The 15152-nt window shown below is 52.3% G+C and overlaps 1 protein-coding gene across 1 annotated transcript in view; it reads left to right on the forward strand.

Annotated features, from left to right (window-relative positions):
- Positions 1-15152, forward strand: part of SH3PXD2B (SH3 and PX domains 2B) — an 86469-nt gene that overhangs the window by 37495 nt on the left and 33822 nt on the right. Inside the window, exons 3-4 of the mRNA XM_036313313.1 lie at positions 4300-4375; positions 9019-9095. Coding sequence (XP_036169206.1) covers positions 4300-4375; positions 9019-9095 — 153 coding nt within the window. The remainder of the gene's footprint in view (positions 1-4299; positions 4376-9018; positions 9096-15152) is intronic.

The raw sequence follows: 15152 nt of genomic DNA on the forward strand, positions 1-15152 counted from the left end.
GACGGAATCTCCACAGACACCCCGCCACGGATGTAGAGCCGGGCCAGGTGCATCGCCACGCCCGGCTCTGAGGACCCCCTGGCTCCCCAGCGCCCGCAGCTGTGTATGACGGTCCCCCAGCCTTCTCCACCGCCTGCCCTGGCCACCCGGGGACACGGGGCTTTGGGAGCCCGAGGGAACCACGTCCAGTCCGCCGCGGGCATGAACCACGTGCGGGCCCCACGGCAGCCTCCACGGTGTTTTCCTTGGAGAGACGTCTCCTTTCCCTCCGCCACAGGCTGGGGTCTTGAAAACCGCTGACGGAGCGTCCTCTCGTTCCTGCTGGAGGCTTGGGCTGTGTCCGTTTGACGCGGCTCCGTCTCCCCTCCCCCCTCCCCCCAGCCCCCACACTGACTCACTTCCTCCCAGGTTTCCAGTCCTCCTCACCCTGAGTGCTGCTTCCTTTTATCGTGTTGGAAGAGGCGCGTGGGATTTCTGGTTTCCAAGGACGGCGTCTGTGGTCGGACGTGGCGGGGCGTGCCTCTGTTCCTGCCGCTGCAGACAGCCTGGGGCTGGGGCCCCCAGGGAGGGGACGGGGTCCCCGGGGAGGGGCTGGTCTGTCGTAAAGCCTGTGGCTGCCGATGTGACAGTCCCCTGGATAGAAGCAGCGTGTGGCCTGTGAACCTGGACACACTGAGAGCAAAAGCAGAAGAGCTCCCAGGCCTCTGATCGCCCGTCCTTGCGAGCAGCGGGCCCCATTGGTTGGATGATACAGAAAATGAGGTGAGACCGGGTCTGGCGAACAGAGAGAATAAATGTCAGAGTCCAGCCCAGCGTGTTCACCACGATTAGCACAGGAGGCTAAATGGATGCAGGTGTAAAGTCATCAAAATTACGTGAAATTAACAGTTGAGTGCCTCAGCGGCAGGAGCCACATTTCACGTGCTCAGTAGCCCCTGGGGCCTGGTGGTCCCGTCAGGGACAGCGGAGGTAGGACGTGTCCATCGCGACAGCCAGTCCTATGGGACAGCCCAGCGCCGGCCACCGGGGGGCTCGGATAGCTGAGTGTTGCCAATCATAACATGCAGGCTTCTCGTGGAATGTTATTCGGCCTTAAAAGGGAAGCACATTCCAACACGTGATACAACGTGGATGAACCTTGGAGACACGCCAAGTCACAAAGACCAAACCCTGGGGGATCCCACTCACTCGCGACCGAGAATAGATGCTGGAGACAGAGTGGAAGGGTGGCTGCCCGGGGCTGGGTTTCACGGATAGAGAGCTTCAGTGTGGAGTGAGGAAGAGGTTCGGAGGTGACGGTGCTGATGGCTGCGTAACAACGTGAATGTACGTAACACCACTTACCACGTAAGATGGTTGAGGGCATGAACTTTATGTTTTGGATACTTAACAGTACAAAACCCACCCAGCCTCACAAACGACTCAAACTTGTTCCCAAATGACTTTCCGAAGAAGAAATCTATTCTGCACAATACACAGTACGGAGGATGTGTTACAGAATTGTCCACCTGAAACGGAAATCATTTTATTAACCAATGTCAGCCCAATACATTCAATTAGAAAACACAGATTTCTTATGGGCAGAGCACAAGGCGATTTCTCCTTGAGCCCCTAGGACAGTGGTCAGCAAACTCATTCGTCAACAGAGCCAAATATCAACAGGACAATGACTGAAATTTCTTTTGAGAGCCAAATTTTTTAAACTTAAACTATATAGGTAGGTACAATGTTATTAACTTAATTAGGGGACTCCTAAGCTGGCCTTTGCTAAAAATATCCTCAATCTGATTGAGGTACGTTCGCTGAGGTCGCCCCCTTCCAACTCTCCCATCCACACCCATCTTGTATACTTGTTTTGTCTATGTCCTTTCTGAAAACCGACTTCTGCGCATGGGCCACGAAGTTCCAATCGCACTGTACGTGCGCACCCGCACGTGGCATTTTGTGGAAGAGCCACACTCAAGGGGCCAAAGAGCCGCATGTGGCTTGCGAGCCGTAGTTTGCTGACCACTGCCCTAGGATGTCCCGGAGAGCTCCCCCCAGCATTCACTGCCACAGCACCCTGCCAGCGGGCTGTGCCTCGCTCTCCGGATGGGATCCGGCCAAGGACACGCTGGCATGAGGAGGCACCGGGTGAAGCTCAGGGCTGTCTGGCTCCCGGGGTAGAATCGCTGTGGTTAGACGCTGCAGCATTAACCCAGATCTGCTGCCTCAAATTAACAAGTAACCCTTCTGCGCTTCGGGCCACACTTCTGTGGGGAAAAGCAAGTCAGGACAAGGCGTGAGAGTCCTAGTGCACTTTCATGGTGCTCCATGTTGGCAAACATCGTCTTCAGTAAAATTAAGAAGGGAAAAGAAGATAGTGTTAGACAAATCCTCCAAACACTCCAGCAGAGACCAGTTTATCACCCTGCTGCTCACCTGTGTGTGGAATAGTGAACGTTCCTTATTTCAAGCCAATTTTTCCTGTTCACGTGACTCCAAAACTGTTTAAGAGCGTGGTCCCGGGGAAAGAGAAGGGCATTTAGATCAAGGTACTTGAACTAGCCAGATTCCCACTGGGCCGTGTGACCTGAGGCAGTTCACTGTCCCTCTCTGCTCCCCAGTCTCCCCATCTGTGACATGGGGATCATACATTTATTTCACAGGGTTATGAAGGTCAGAGAGAGCCATGTGTAGGAGAAGGCTTGTTAACAGCTGCCAGTCAGATGTCAGTAGGTATTGCTCATTATTATTCAAGACTAGAGGCCCGGTGCATGAAAATTTTTGCATTGGGGGTGGGGAAGGGGGGTGCTCCCCTGGGAATCAGACCTAAGCTGGCAGTCAGACATTACTCTGGCAGCCCAGGGGGAGCGGGCCTAAGCTGTTAGTTGGACATCCTTAGCACTGCCACCACTGCTGTGCTGGCCAGCCATGAGCCAGCTTCTGACTGAGCAGTACTCCCGCTGTGGAAGCACGCTGACCACCAGGGGTCAGCTCCTGCATTGAGCGTCTGCCTCCTGGTGGTCAGTACTCACCATAGCGACTGGTTGTTCTGCTGTTAGGGTCAATTTGCATATTACCCTTTTATTATATAGGATTAGTAATACAAATGTTATTAATCAGGGGTACTTGGCAAACATCTCCTAAAGCTGCCCCCCCACCCAATTTTACTCAGTTGCATTCATTGCTTTAGTCGGTTTTTATTGAGTGCCCAGTAGGTGCTGGTGTTGAAAAGTCAGGTCGGGTTAGGATATGCTGCTATGATAAACAGCCTCACTGTGCAATAACAGTAAAAAATGTTTATTTCTCACTTGGGCTACATGTCCATCAAAGGTTGTTGGGACCCTCCAGGACCCGCACAGGCAGAGAAGCCACTGTCTGGAGTGTGGCCAGTCACCAGGGCAGAAGGAAGTGGACAGTGGTAAATCACGCACCATTCACGGCTCTTCCGCCCCGAGTGACACCTGTCTCGGCTGCTCACATTTACTTGACGACTTCCCACCTCAAGGGGGTGGGGACGTTCACATCTGCCAGGTGCCCAGGAGAAGGAGGACCAGGTACCTGATGGCAGCGCTAATGACCCCACAGCCCAGCTTTAACCTAGAAGTCACCCTGCAAGTTGGTGTCACTTCCCCGGGACCCCGAGCAGTGATCTCGGTGATTTTGTAGATCAGATCAGATCTTTCCCGTTCATTCCTTCAAAGGTCAGAGAGGCGGCTCTTGTGCTCTGAGAGGTTTTTGTTTCGGGACCTCTGTTTCTGTTCCTCCTCTGTCCCACGGCAGCCCACGCCTTCCTCTCGCCGTGCTTCCGACACCACCCTGTAATGGTCCATTTCCTCTTCAGCCGCCTCTCTAATTGCTATACGCCCCGGGCCAGCAGCGCCGAGCACAGAGCTGTCTGTAGAGCCAACCTGGGGAACTCTCAGTGGGGCGGTGGGCGGTGTCATGATTGGGTCTCAGTGGCTTGGTCCTTAACACCACCCAGCAATTCTTAGGAAACAGGGTGGCCCGCCGTCCATGGACTTCCGGTGGCCCCGGGGGTGTTGTCACATTTCAGGTGCTGTGGCTGGAGACCCCTGGGAGAACCTGGAGTGGCCACGCCCAGCTCTGAGCCTTCACAGGTCGGGCAGCTGTGGGCGTGAGGAATGGCTTCGTGGAAACCCTCGGTCCCCTTGACACAGACTTACCCCGTTAGTGTGGGCCTCTGAGAAGCTGAGCAGAGCGAGCTTTAGGATGTCCAGTCTCACGTGTCAGGTAATTCCTTCAAATGTCAGAGGTGCGCGCATCATATTTTTTGGTATTTTTCTCCCTTGACAGATGCAGATGTTGGACAAGTTTCCCATGGAAGGAGGACAGAAGGACCCCAAGCAGCGGATCATCCCCTTCCTGCCAGGTGGGTGAGGCGCAAACCCTGAGACGGGCTGGGGGGGGTCCAGCGTTGCTCCCGGATCTCTCGGCGTGTCCTCCTTGGGGCACTGTCCCAGTGACCAGACACCTCACCTCTGGGAGCCTCAGTTTCTCCTACCTCTAAAATGGGAATAATGAAGCGCGTGAAGTTTTAAAACGAGTGGCATCTCTTATGGCTACTGTGTCATTTTTCTGTTGTTCCTTAACAAATTGCCACCAATTTAGCAGCTTAAAACGGCACCCACTCATTGTCTCACAGTTCTTTCGGTCGGAGGTTGCAGAGGCCTCCGCTGGGTACTCTGTTTTAGGGTCTCACAAGGCAAAATCAAGGTCTTGTCCGGGCCCAGGTCTTACCTGGAGGATCGGGGGGCAGAGTTCAGTTCCTGCCGCTCCAGGACTGAGGTGCCCGTGTCCTTGCTCGTGTCAGCCAGGCTGCCTGCATCCCCGTTCTGTGGCCCCTCCATCCTCAGGCCAGCAGTGAGGCATCGAGTCTTTCTTGGGCTTTAAATGTCTCCGACTGCCCCGGCTGCTCCCGCAGTGGGAGCTGCCTGCTTTGAGGGACTCATGTGATTGCGTCGTCCCCACCTGACTGACGCAGGATAATCTTGTAAAGAAACGGTGGCCTGTAGAGATCCCATCGTAGTCACAGGCTCAGGGGTCAGGTGGGCCATCTTGGGAGGAGGGGAGCATTATAGAAATTCCACCTGCCTACCCATCACAGACTTTCTGATGCCAGGTACCACTCCAGGCACTGGGGAGGCGTTAATGTAATAAAGGCATGCATGTCCCTTTCCTCCTGAAAAAATTCCTTACCAAAGGAGTAGCCTCAGGCCTCAGCTCAGAAAGTAGGGTATATCCCTCGCTGGTGTGGCTCAGTGGATAGAGCGTCGGCCTGCGGACTGAAGGGTCTCGGGTTCGATTCCGGACAGGGGCACGTACCTCGGTTGCAGGCTCCTCCCTGGCCCTGGTCGGGACACGTGCAGGAGGCAACCAATCGATGTGCCTCTCTCACATGGATGTTTCTCTCTGTCTTTCCTTCTCTCTTCCACTCTCTCTCACAATCAGTGGGAAATGCCCTCGGGTGAGGATTAACAAAAGAAAAGAAAGTGGGTTACACCCAAGCCAGTGTTATTGTCTCAGTAGCTACTCCTGGTTGGATGTCTGCTGTGCCAGGCGCTGGGCTAAGCACTTTACATTCATTACTTCATTTCGTCCTCAGAGCAACCTGGCAGGGTGGGCACTGTGTGCCCTTTCTCAGCTGCACACACCGAGGCTCCGCCCCTCTGTTATCTCGGTGAACTACCTCAGCACACGAAGTTCCATTTCTTCCTTTGCACATGGAGATAATCATGGCACTCCAATAACAGAGCTGTCACGAGGGTGAGGTGCGAGCCTGGCACAGACCTGGCAGCAGTCGGCACTCACCGTCATTTTTATGTACAGACCTTCAGCGAGTTGACACCACCCGAAATCACACGTACTTCGAGCTGAAGGGACCCTTCCGATCTTCCTCGTTGCAGAAGAGGGGGCAGGCCACACAGTGGGGGAGACTCCCGGGTCACCCAGGCGCCCAGCTCCGCCCCCCCCCCCAGGGTCCTGCCGTGGGCACAGGAGTGGGTTCTCCCAGATGCCGTCATGTCCAGTGGGCTTAGAGGCTGAGCAGAGGCATTTGCCAGACCCCGTCCACTGGGAGGATCACGTGCCTAGAACAGCGAATGTTTTCGTTCCTCCGTGGGGAGAGAGTGCAATCACACTGGAATTTTCTTTCCTATTGGAGAAAACGCGGAGTGCCAGCCGCAGCAGCCAAGAGTCCGGGTTCCAGCCCTGTGACAGGCGGACGACACCCACCCCGTCCCCGCTGGGCCTCCGGGTCCCCATCCATAAAACGGGGCGTGCCCCCTGCCTCACAGCTTCTCTCCCGGACACAGTAGGCTCTCAGTAAAGGCAGAAACAGGGTCCTGTGACATTCCTTCGGAATTTCTTGGTATTTCTTATCTTGGAGGCGTTACTTTTAAATGCTCAGCCTGAACACTCAAGTTGAACTGGGCTCTGAAATGTAGGTTTTTCTCGCCCCAGCCAGTGTGGCTCAGTGGAGAGAGCGTTGGCCCGTGGACTGAAGGATCCCAGGTTCCATTCCAGTCAAGGGCACGTGTCTTGGTTGCAGGCTCGGTCCCCAGCCCTGGTCCGGCGCATGCAGGAGGCAGCCAGTCGATGTGTCTCTCACACTGATGTTTCTCTCTCTCTGTCTCTCCCCCTCCCTTCCACTCTCTCTCTAAATATCAATGGAAAAATATCCTCGGGTGAGGATTAACAACAACAAAAAATTAAATGTAGGTTTCTCTCCAGAGCAGTGAGTTATACGTCTTACTGTCGGATGAAAGGCAAAACCAGCTCCGGAAAAGCTTCCCAGGACGGGGGAGAACGTGAGCCCACCCTCCCCCAAGCACTGAAAGCTTTCGTGCTTACGTAATCCTCTTCCACCCACGAATTCATGAAAATGCTGCTCTCAGGGCCTCGGCCCCGTGTCCCCGCTCACGGCACCCACTGCAGCTTGGAGAGGTCCCGCTGGGCCCCAGGACGCCAGGGGCATCCCTTCCCAGGCCACCTCTTCGCTTTTCCTCGACGCCCGCCCGCCGGGGTGGGGCAGGGACCTGTGGGAGCGGCGGCCCCTCTCCAGGGGTCACTTTCTGCCAAGCTGGCCACGTCAGCACAACAAAGCAAGTCTCCCGTGAGCACAAAGGCAGGGGGAGGGGGGCCGCCCTGTTCAGTCCTCCTCCCCGGCCGGAGCTGGGCCGGCCAACTTGGCAGAGGACGCAGCTTGAAAATTAAAAATTACAGTCTGGCCTGCTCCGCCGCGGAAAACAAAAGGCTGTTCTCTGCCCCAGCACCCCGTCCGCCCCGGGCGGGCTGGCCTGCAGCGAGGGAGGGGTGCACGTTCGCCCTCTTCCCGGTGACTCAGCCCAGAAACACGTCACATCAGATGCAGACGAGGGGTCAGGCGCCCTCAGCCTTTCACCCGGGAGGTACCAGCCACAGACGTGCTGGTCACAGCCCTGACCTGCGCCCGGCCCAAGCAGGAACTCCAGCTCTGCTGCCCATCCATGGCGACTTAGCTGGCGGGTGGCAGGTCTCAAGAAACAGAGCTGGGGCCCTAGCCTGTTTGGCTCAGTGGGTAGCGCATCGACCTGCGGACTGAAGAGTCCCAGGTTAGATTCCAGTCAAGGGCACATACCTAGGTTGCAGGCTCCATCCCTGGCCCTGGTCAGGGCTCATGCGGGAGGCAACCAATCCATGGGTCTCTTCTCAGATCAATGTTTCTCTCTGTGTGTCTCTCCCCCTCCCTTCCACTCTCTTTAAAAATCAATGGGAAAATATCCTCAGGTGAGGATTAGCAGAAAAACAAAACAAAACAAGAAAACAGAAGAAAAGAAACAGCTGGGTGCAGAGTGTAATGCAGTAGCACCTAAAACAGTGGTTCTCAACCTTGGCTGCACATTAGAATCACCTGGGAATCTTTTTAAAATCCTGATTTCTGGGCCTCCTCCTCCAGAAATTCTGTTTGTTATGGGGTGGGGCCACAACATTAGTAACAAAGAAACAGAATTTTCCAACAACTTATATTTTTGATATTTATTCTATATATTTAGATGCCATTTAACAAAGAAAAATCAACCAAAAAAATGAATTCGCGTGTCACCTCTGACACGCGTGTCATAGGTTCGCCATCACGGCGCTAAGCCCTGCGCTGGGTTGTAATGGAGATTGTCACTGTGAAGAGATGTGGCTACCCATTTCCCAGGGCAGCACGATTGGCACAGACTCCCCATCTCCCTCGCTGGCCACACACCTGACATGTGCCCAGAGACTCCTGTCCCACGGCCGCTGCACAGGGAGAGGAGTGAGGCCTCTGTCATTGTGTCACACACACCCCCTCCCGGGGACACTGGCGGAGCCTGCGCCTGTCCTTAGCTGTCAGCCCACGGTGAGGACACAAAGTCGGTCCCTATTGGTGCAGAGCCCACGCCTGCTGGGGAAGAAGACGTAAATCAATAGCGTGATGTGTGCCGTCAGAAATGACAGGAGCTCTCAATCCGGTGAAGTGGCCCTGAGTTTCCCCCCGGGGATGGTGGGTGAGGTTGGAATTTCCAGGCAGAGGGAAGGGGCAGAATCATGAGACAGCGTGGTGTGCTGGGCATGTAGACGAGAGCAGAAAGAAGGTGGAGGAGGCAGGAGGAGGAAGGGAGCCTGAGCTGTTGGGTTAGGGCTTAGCTGCGGTTCGCTGCACTGCCCAGGCAGCCTGAGAATCCCAGCGCTGGACAGAGGACCTCAGGCCCTCCGGTCTTCCTTCTCCACCGGGCAGGAGCACCTTCCTTCCACGGATTGGTCCCTGCCTCCTTTAACTCATCAGAACATTCCACCGGGCCCCCCTCCCCCAGCCTTTGCACTAGAACTGTGAGCCGGGCTTTGGGGGACCACGCCTGGGGTCATCAGGCCCCAGGGGGCAGTGATGATAGCCAGGGGTTTGGGTACCACTCTGGCCTACCAGAGGCATGCACCTCACACCCTCCAGTTTGCCGCGAGCTGGTCGCCGCTCCCTGCCAATGCCATGTGTGCTCTCATTCTCTGCAGGCAAAATCCTCTTCCGACGAAGCCACATCCGGGACGTGGCCGTCAAACGCCTGATACCAATCGATGAATACTGCAAGGTAAGCCCGAGAGCTGCCAACTTCCCCTGCCTGCGTCTGCCCTATGGGCAGGTTTTTTTCTTTTCCTTTCCTGGCTATAAGCTGCTTATTATGAAAATCTGTACAGTTGAAAGGAATGTAAAGAAATTAGAAAAAAACAGCCATCCGTGATCTTTCAACTCAGAGGCAACAAGGATGAAGGTTTGTCCATATTTTCAGAGCACATGCCCAGGTTATAGCCTTGATTCCCAGTAGGGGGTGTGCAGGAGGCAGCTAATCATTGATTCTCTCTCATCATGGATGTTTCTATCCCTTTCTCCCTCTCCCTTCCTCTCTCTGAAATCAATAAAAACATATTTTTAAAAAAAGAAAATAATTCCACTCACAGTAACATAGAAAAGAATAAGCTACTTAGGAATAAATTAACAGAAGAAGTTCGAGGTTTGTGCACTGAAATTATAGAACATTGCTGAGCAGAAGCAGCTCTGAGTGAATGGAGAGACGTGCCATATTAGGGAATAGAAGCCTCAGTAGTGTTAAAATGGCAATTCTCCCCTATTGCTCTACAGAGTCAATACAATCTCCGTAAAAAATCATAGTAGATGTTTTTTGTAGAAATTAACAAATTGATCCTAAAGTGTATGGGGAAATGCAGGGGACCCAACACAGCAAAAACAGTTTTGAAAAAGAGCAAGCCCAGCTGGCGTGACTCAGTGGTTGAGTGTCGACCTATGAACCAGGAGGTCACAGTTTGATTCCTGGTCAGGGCACATGCCCGGGTTGTGGGCTCAACCCCCAGTGTGGGGCGTGCAGGAGGCAGCCCATCAATGATTCTCTCTCATCGTTGATGTTTCTATCTCTCCCTCTCTCTTCCTCTCTGAAATCAATAAAAATATATGTTTTTTAAAAAGTAAGAACGAAATTGGAGGCCTAAACTTCCTACAAAGCTGCAGTAATCGAGACTGTGGTGCTGTCAGGAGGGTCGGCATACAGTCACTGGAACAGAATTGAGAGTCTAAATTCTTGCGAATTTATAGGCAACTGGTTTGCAGCAAAGGCACCATGAAATTCAATAGGAAAGAATAATCTTTTTAACAGTGTGGGTTAATGCGATATCCATATGCAAAAAAGCAGGAAGTTGGACCCTTACCTCACATCATGCAGACAGCATCAACTCACAGTGGATCACAGACCTAAACATAAGAGCGAAAACTATAAAACTTCTGGAAGGAAACAGGAGAAAACCTTCGTGACCTTAGTTTAGGCAAAGAGTTCTTAGATGTGACAGCAAAAGACAAAAATGGATAAATTTACAAACTTCTGTACTTCAGTGCCATGAAGCAAATGAGATGTGCCACAAGTTAGGAGAAAATGTTTACAAATCCTATTATCTGATAAGGGACTTGTATTGAGACGAGATAAGGAACTCTTGCAACTCCTAATAAAAAGACAACCCAGCTTATAAATGGACAAAAGCCTTGAATAGAAGGAAGCTATCCAGTGGTTAATAAGCACGAGAAAAGGGGTTCCGCATCATTAGTCATTCGGGCAACACAAAATAAAACCATAGGAAATACCTGCACAGCCACTAGATGGGCCGTAATCAGCAAGACAGACAAGACCAGGAGTGACTGAGGCGCAGAAACTGGAGCCTTCGTTCTGTGGGAAGCCACTTTGAAAAACAGCTTGTCAGTTTCTTCAGAAGGGAAATTTATCACATGACCCCCCCTAGGTGTATCCTCCAGAGAATGAAAAACTTATATCCCCAAGGAGACTTGGATGCAAATGTTCCTAGCAGTATTAATCCCTGATAACCCACAACTGGATGCAATCCAAATGTCCATCATTAGGTGACTAGATAAAACGCAGTGAAATACAGATCAAATGTTGCAAAGTGGGTGAGTCTCAAAAAACATGACGCTCAGTGGGAAAAGCCTAAATGTGGAAGAGTGCAGAGTGTATGACTTCATTCGTGTGAAATGTGCAGAGAAGGCAAAATGGGGGAGACGAGAGAGCCGATCGGTGGTTTCCTGGGCTGGGCGGTAGAAGTGGAGACCCGTTGCGAATGAGGTTGAGGGAAGTTTTTGAGGTGATGGGAGGTCCTGAAACTAGACTGTGGTGATGGTTGCACAACTCTGTAATTTACTAAATATCACTGAATTTAGCGTGCTTATAGCGGGTGGTTTTTATGGTACATAAATTATACATAAATTGGGGCTCAGCCCGTCTGGTTTCCCAGATGACCTAATAAATTTATAATCCCTTACCAAAAAAAATTTTTTTTAATAAATAATAATAAAAATTTTAAAAATGTGAAGGGGGGCAGGGAAGGGATCGATCCCCTCTCATGGCCAGAGACGTGGTGGGAGGGTAGACAGTCACTCTCGATTGCCTATCTGCTCTTTGCCAGTCACGACCTCGTTTCATCTCTCCGGAGCCTGGACAGGTAGGTTTTATTGTTCCAGCGCGTAGATGAGGAGACGGAGGCCCAGCAGAGTTACTCACAGTCCCAGTATTGGCGGGCTTGGGCGATGAATCGGGCCTTTTAGGCCTTCGCACTCACATACCACTTGCGGCCTCTCTAGAAAGTGAAAATTCAAGAGGCCAAAATATTTAAGCATGTATTTTATAGAGGCCGATATGCTCCGACTCCACTCTCCTTGGGAAGGGGTTGGGGGTGGGGGAGAGGGACAGGGACAGTCACTCAGGTGCAAGGACACTCCTCCCAGCTCAGAGACAAGTTCCCCCTCTTCGTCTTTGGACCCTTGAGCCACCTCAAACAGCCGGGAAGCTCCAGCTGGTACCCTCCCACGAAACTGGTCTCCGAGCCCAGCGTGCACTCTCCTGCTGCTCCCCCAGCCCACGCAGCTTCTCTCCGGAGTCCCGGTTCCCCCACCCAGGGCATCAGGAGCTCCGGACATTTGATTTGGGAAAGGAAGTGTAGAATCCGGAAGCGGTGAGGGATAGCAGCAGCTGCCTGCATCGGACTGATCCTGGGGCCCGACCGAGATCACGAATTCGCCGGGACCCACCGCAGGGCAGAAACTGCTGTTCTGGGAGCCACGTGGAAGTTACCACCCCTGGCTGTTGATGACGTGTAAGAGGCAGGGCCAATATTTTGGGATTTTGGTTTTGGCCAAATTCCCTGGGCTTGGCTGCAAGGGAACTGCCTTCCTGGAAGGAGGTGAAACAGTCCCTTTTGTCACAAGGTCTGCAAAGTCTGCATGGGCTTTCCCATAGCATTTGGTATCTGTTAATGCCATTGCTGTCGGCTGACTGGAGCCAACTCGATCTGTCACCGTTGCCTTCATTGACTAGAAGTGGGCGGTCTCCGGTAGGTCAAGGTGGATGAGGGCTGTAGATGTCGCAACAGCCAGCTGCCAGGTGTAGCTCACAATGGAAGAAACGCTCTGCTCCACCAGACCTATTAGGAAGTTACGGTAATTAACAGAGCGTGGTGTGGGCACACGGATAGGTAAGCCAATGGAGCAAAATGGAGAACCCAGCTCAGCTGGTGTGGTTCAGTGGTTGGGCATCCACCTATGAACCAGAAGGTATGGGCGTGCGGGTGGCAGCCGATCCATGATTCTCTCATCATTGATGTTTCTCTCTCTCCCTCCCTCCCCCTTCCTCTCTAAAAATAAAAATAAAAAAATAATGTGTTGTGTGTTTTGTTTTTTTTAAATATATATTTTATTGATTTTTTATAGAGAGGAAGGGAGAGAGATAGAGAGTTAGAAACATCGATGAGAGAGAAACATCGATCAGCCGCCTCCTGTACATCTCCTACTGGGGATATGCCCGCAACCCAGGTATATGCCCTTGGCCGGAATCAAACCTGGGACCTCTCAGTCCGCAGGCCGACGCTCTATCCACTGAGCCAAACCGGTTTCGGCGTGTTGTGTTTTTTTTAAAAAAAAAAAGGAGAACCCAGAGAGAGCCCCATGTGTGTTTGGACACTGATACTGACCAAGGCAGCCTCGCAGTCACTGAGGAGAGGTCGGGCGCCTTAGCAAGTGGGCCTCCACATGAGAGAAAACAAAACAAAGAACTAACCTCTCCCTCACCCACACACGTAATTCCAAGGAAATGAAAGGCCTGCCTGTGAGAGGCAGTGCCATAAACGGTTCTGAAGGAGTGAAGTAGGGAGATGGCTTCATAACCTCTAGGTACAGAAGGATTCCTAAAGACACAAAAGGCACCCACCACAAAATGATTGACTTCCGTGACTCCATTAAATTTAAGAACCTCTGTTCATCCAAAAGCCATGAGAACAAGACTCGGCCAGGTCCTGCCGCACCTGCAAGCATTTATCCTCCAGCAGCAACCTGAACAGCCCCTCCGGCGGTTCTGTAAGCACGCGACCTAGCCGCTGCCCATCTGACGCCGCTTCGCATGGACGTTTCCTGGCGACGGACGCAGTGATACGCTTGTGGCAGGATCAGGGAATCCTGACCGAGGTCCGGCAGGGAGACCTCAAGCAGAGGCAGAACTCGGAGGATTCGGGGTCCTAGACCCGGGGCAGCAGCCTGCGGGGCGTGTGCTGCTGGGCTCGCCACGTTCTGGTCCTGCCAGGGCCAGAGCATGAGAAGAGTTCCAGAACACCCCTCCTTCGCCAGTGAAGAAAATCACTTCTCACAGCTGAGATGCTGGTGGAGGAAGGCTCTGAAGGAGACTTTTCCGAAGTGAGGACTTGTGGTGAGAGTCTTACTTGCTAACGTGCTCATTCCCCATGAGGGGACTGCAGCATTAACTAGCCATCACTGGAGTGCAGCTTAAAGCTCACACGCTCACACACACACACACACACACACACACACGATTGTATGCCCATGCCTTAGTATTTTGATGATTTTTTTTCTAATTTCAGAAAGAGGAAGGGAGAGGGAGAGAGAGATAGAAACATCAGTATGAGAGAAAATCATTGATTGGCAGTGCCTCCTGCACTCCCCACACTGGGAATCAAAAACGACTGACCACGCCGGTCAGGCTGTCATAATATTTTAAAGTAAACTATAGCCAATAGAATAGTGTTTATCAGACTCCAGTCACTTGCGACCTCCTTTCAAGATTTTTTACCATATGCTACCACCTGTCTTATTAATATTTTTCTTTAACTTCTTGCAAAATATATCTTGTAGAGGACATTTTATATTAGGACCGTAAGAGAAAACTGGTGTCATGAGCCGTAAAAGTAGGAAGAAATAAAAATGAAACCATAGGAACAAAAGTTTTCGAATCCAGCCCCCTGCTGTTGCCGCGGCTCTAGCGCCTGGTCCTGTTCGCGGGCAGCGAGTTGGAGCGGTGTTTTCTCCTGGGGATTTGACGGTTCCGGGTCTCATGTGTAAGTCTGTCGTCCACGCTGAGGTGGTTTTGTGGGTGTGGTATAAAACGGGGGCCCAGTTTTACTCTTCTCTGTGGATGTCCAGCTCCCGCACCGATTGTTGCAGAGACTGGTCTCCCCCATATGCCTTCCTGGCGCCTTTGTTAACGATCCGTTGAGCATATGCGTGGATTTACTTCTGGGCTCTCGGCGGTGATTTTGTGGATGTGATAGCAGTACAGGCAACCAAAATAAAAACAAACAAGTGGGACTCCATCAAACTAAGGCTCAGCACAGCAGAGGAAGCCATCACAGTGACAGGGCGGCCTGTGGCATGGGAGAGAGCCCTTCTGCATCTGAAAGGCGTTCATCTCTAAGATGTCTAAGGAACTCCTGCATCTCAACAGCACAAACACTAACCACTGGATTAAAAAATGGACTAAAGAATCAAATAGACATTCTCACTATAAGAAGGTATACAAGTGACCAGCAGGTACCCATACCTGAACATGAGAAAGCTCTGTGCCACCCGTCACCCGGAAAGTGTAAATCAATAGCACAATGACTGTGACCTCACACCTGTTAGAATGGCTGTCTCTTTAAAGTGTTGGTGAGCACGTGGGGAGACTGGAGCCCTTGCTCACTGTTGGCGGGAATGCACCGCGGTACAGCTGCTATGAAAAACAGCACGGAGGTGCCTCCGAAAGTTAAAAGCAGACTCCCCTACAGCCCAGCAATCCCACTTCTGGCTGTTT

The sequence above is a fragment of the Myotis myotis genome, unplaced genomic scaffold, assembly GCF_014108235.1.
Source record: "Myotis myotis isolate mMyoMyo1 unplaced genomic scaffold, mMyoMyo1.p scaffold_m19_p_6, whole genome shotgun sequence".
Classification (NCBI taxonomy): Eukaryota; Metazoa; Chordata; class Mammalia; order Chiroptera; family Vespertilionidae; genus Myotis; species Myotis myotis.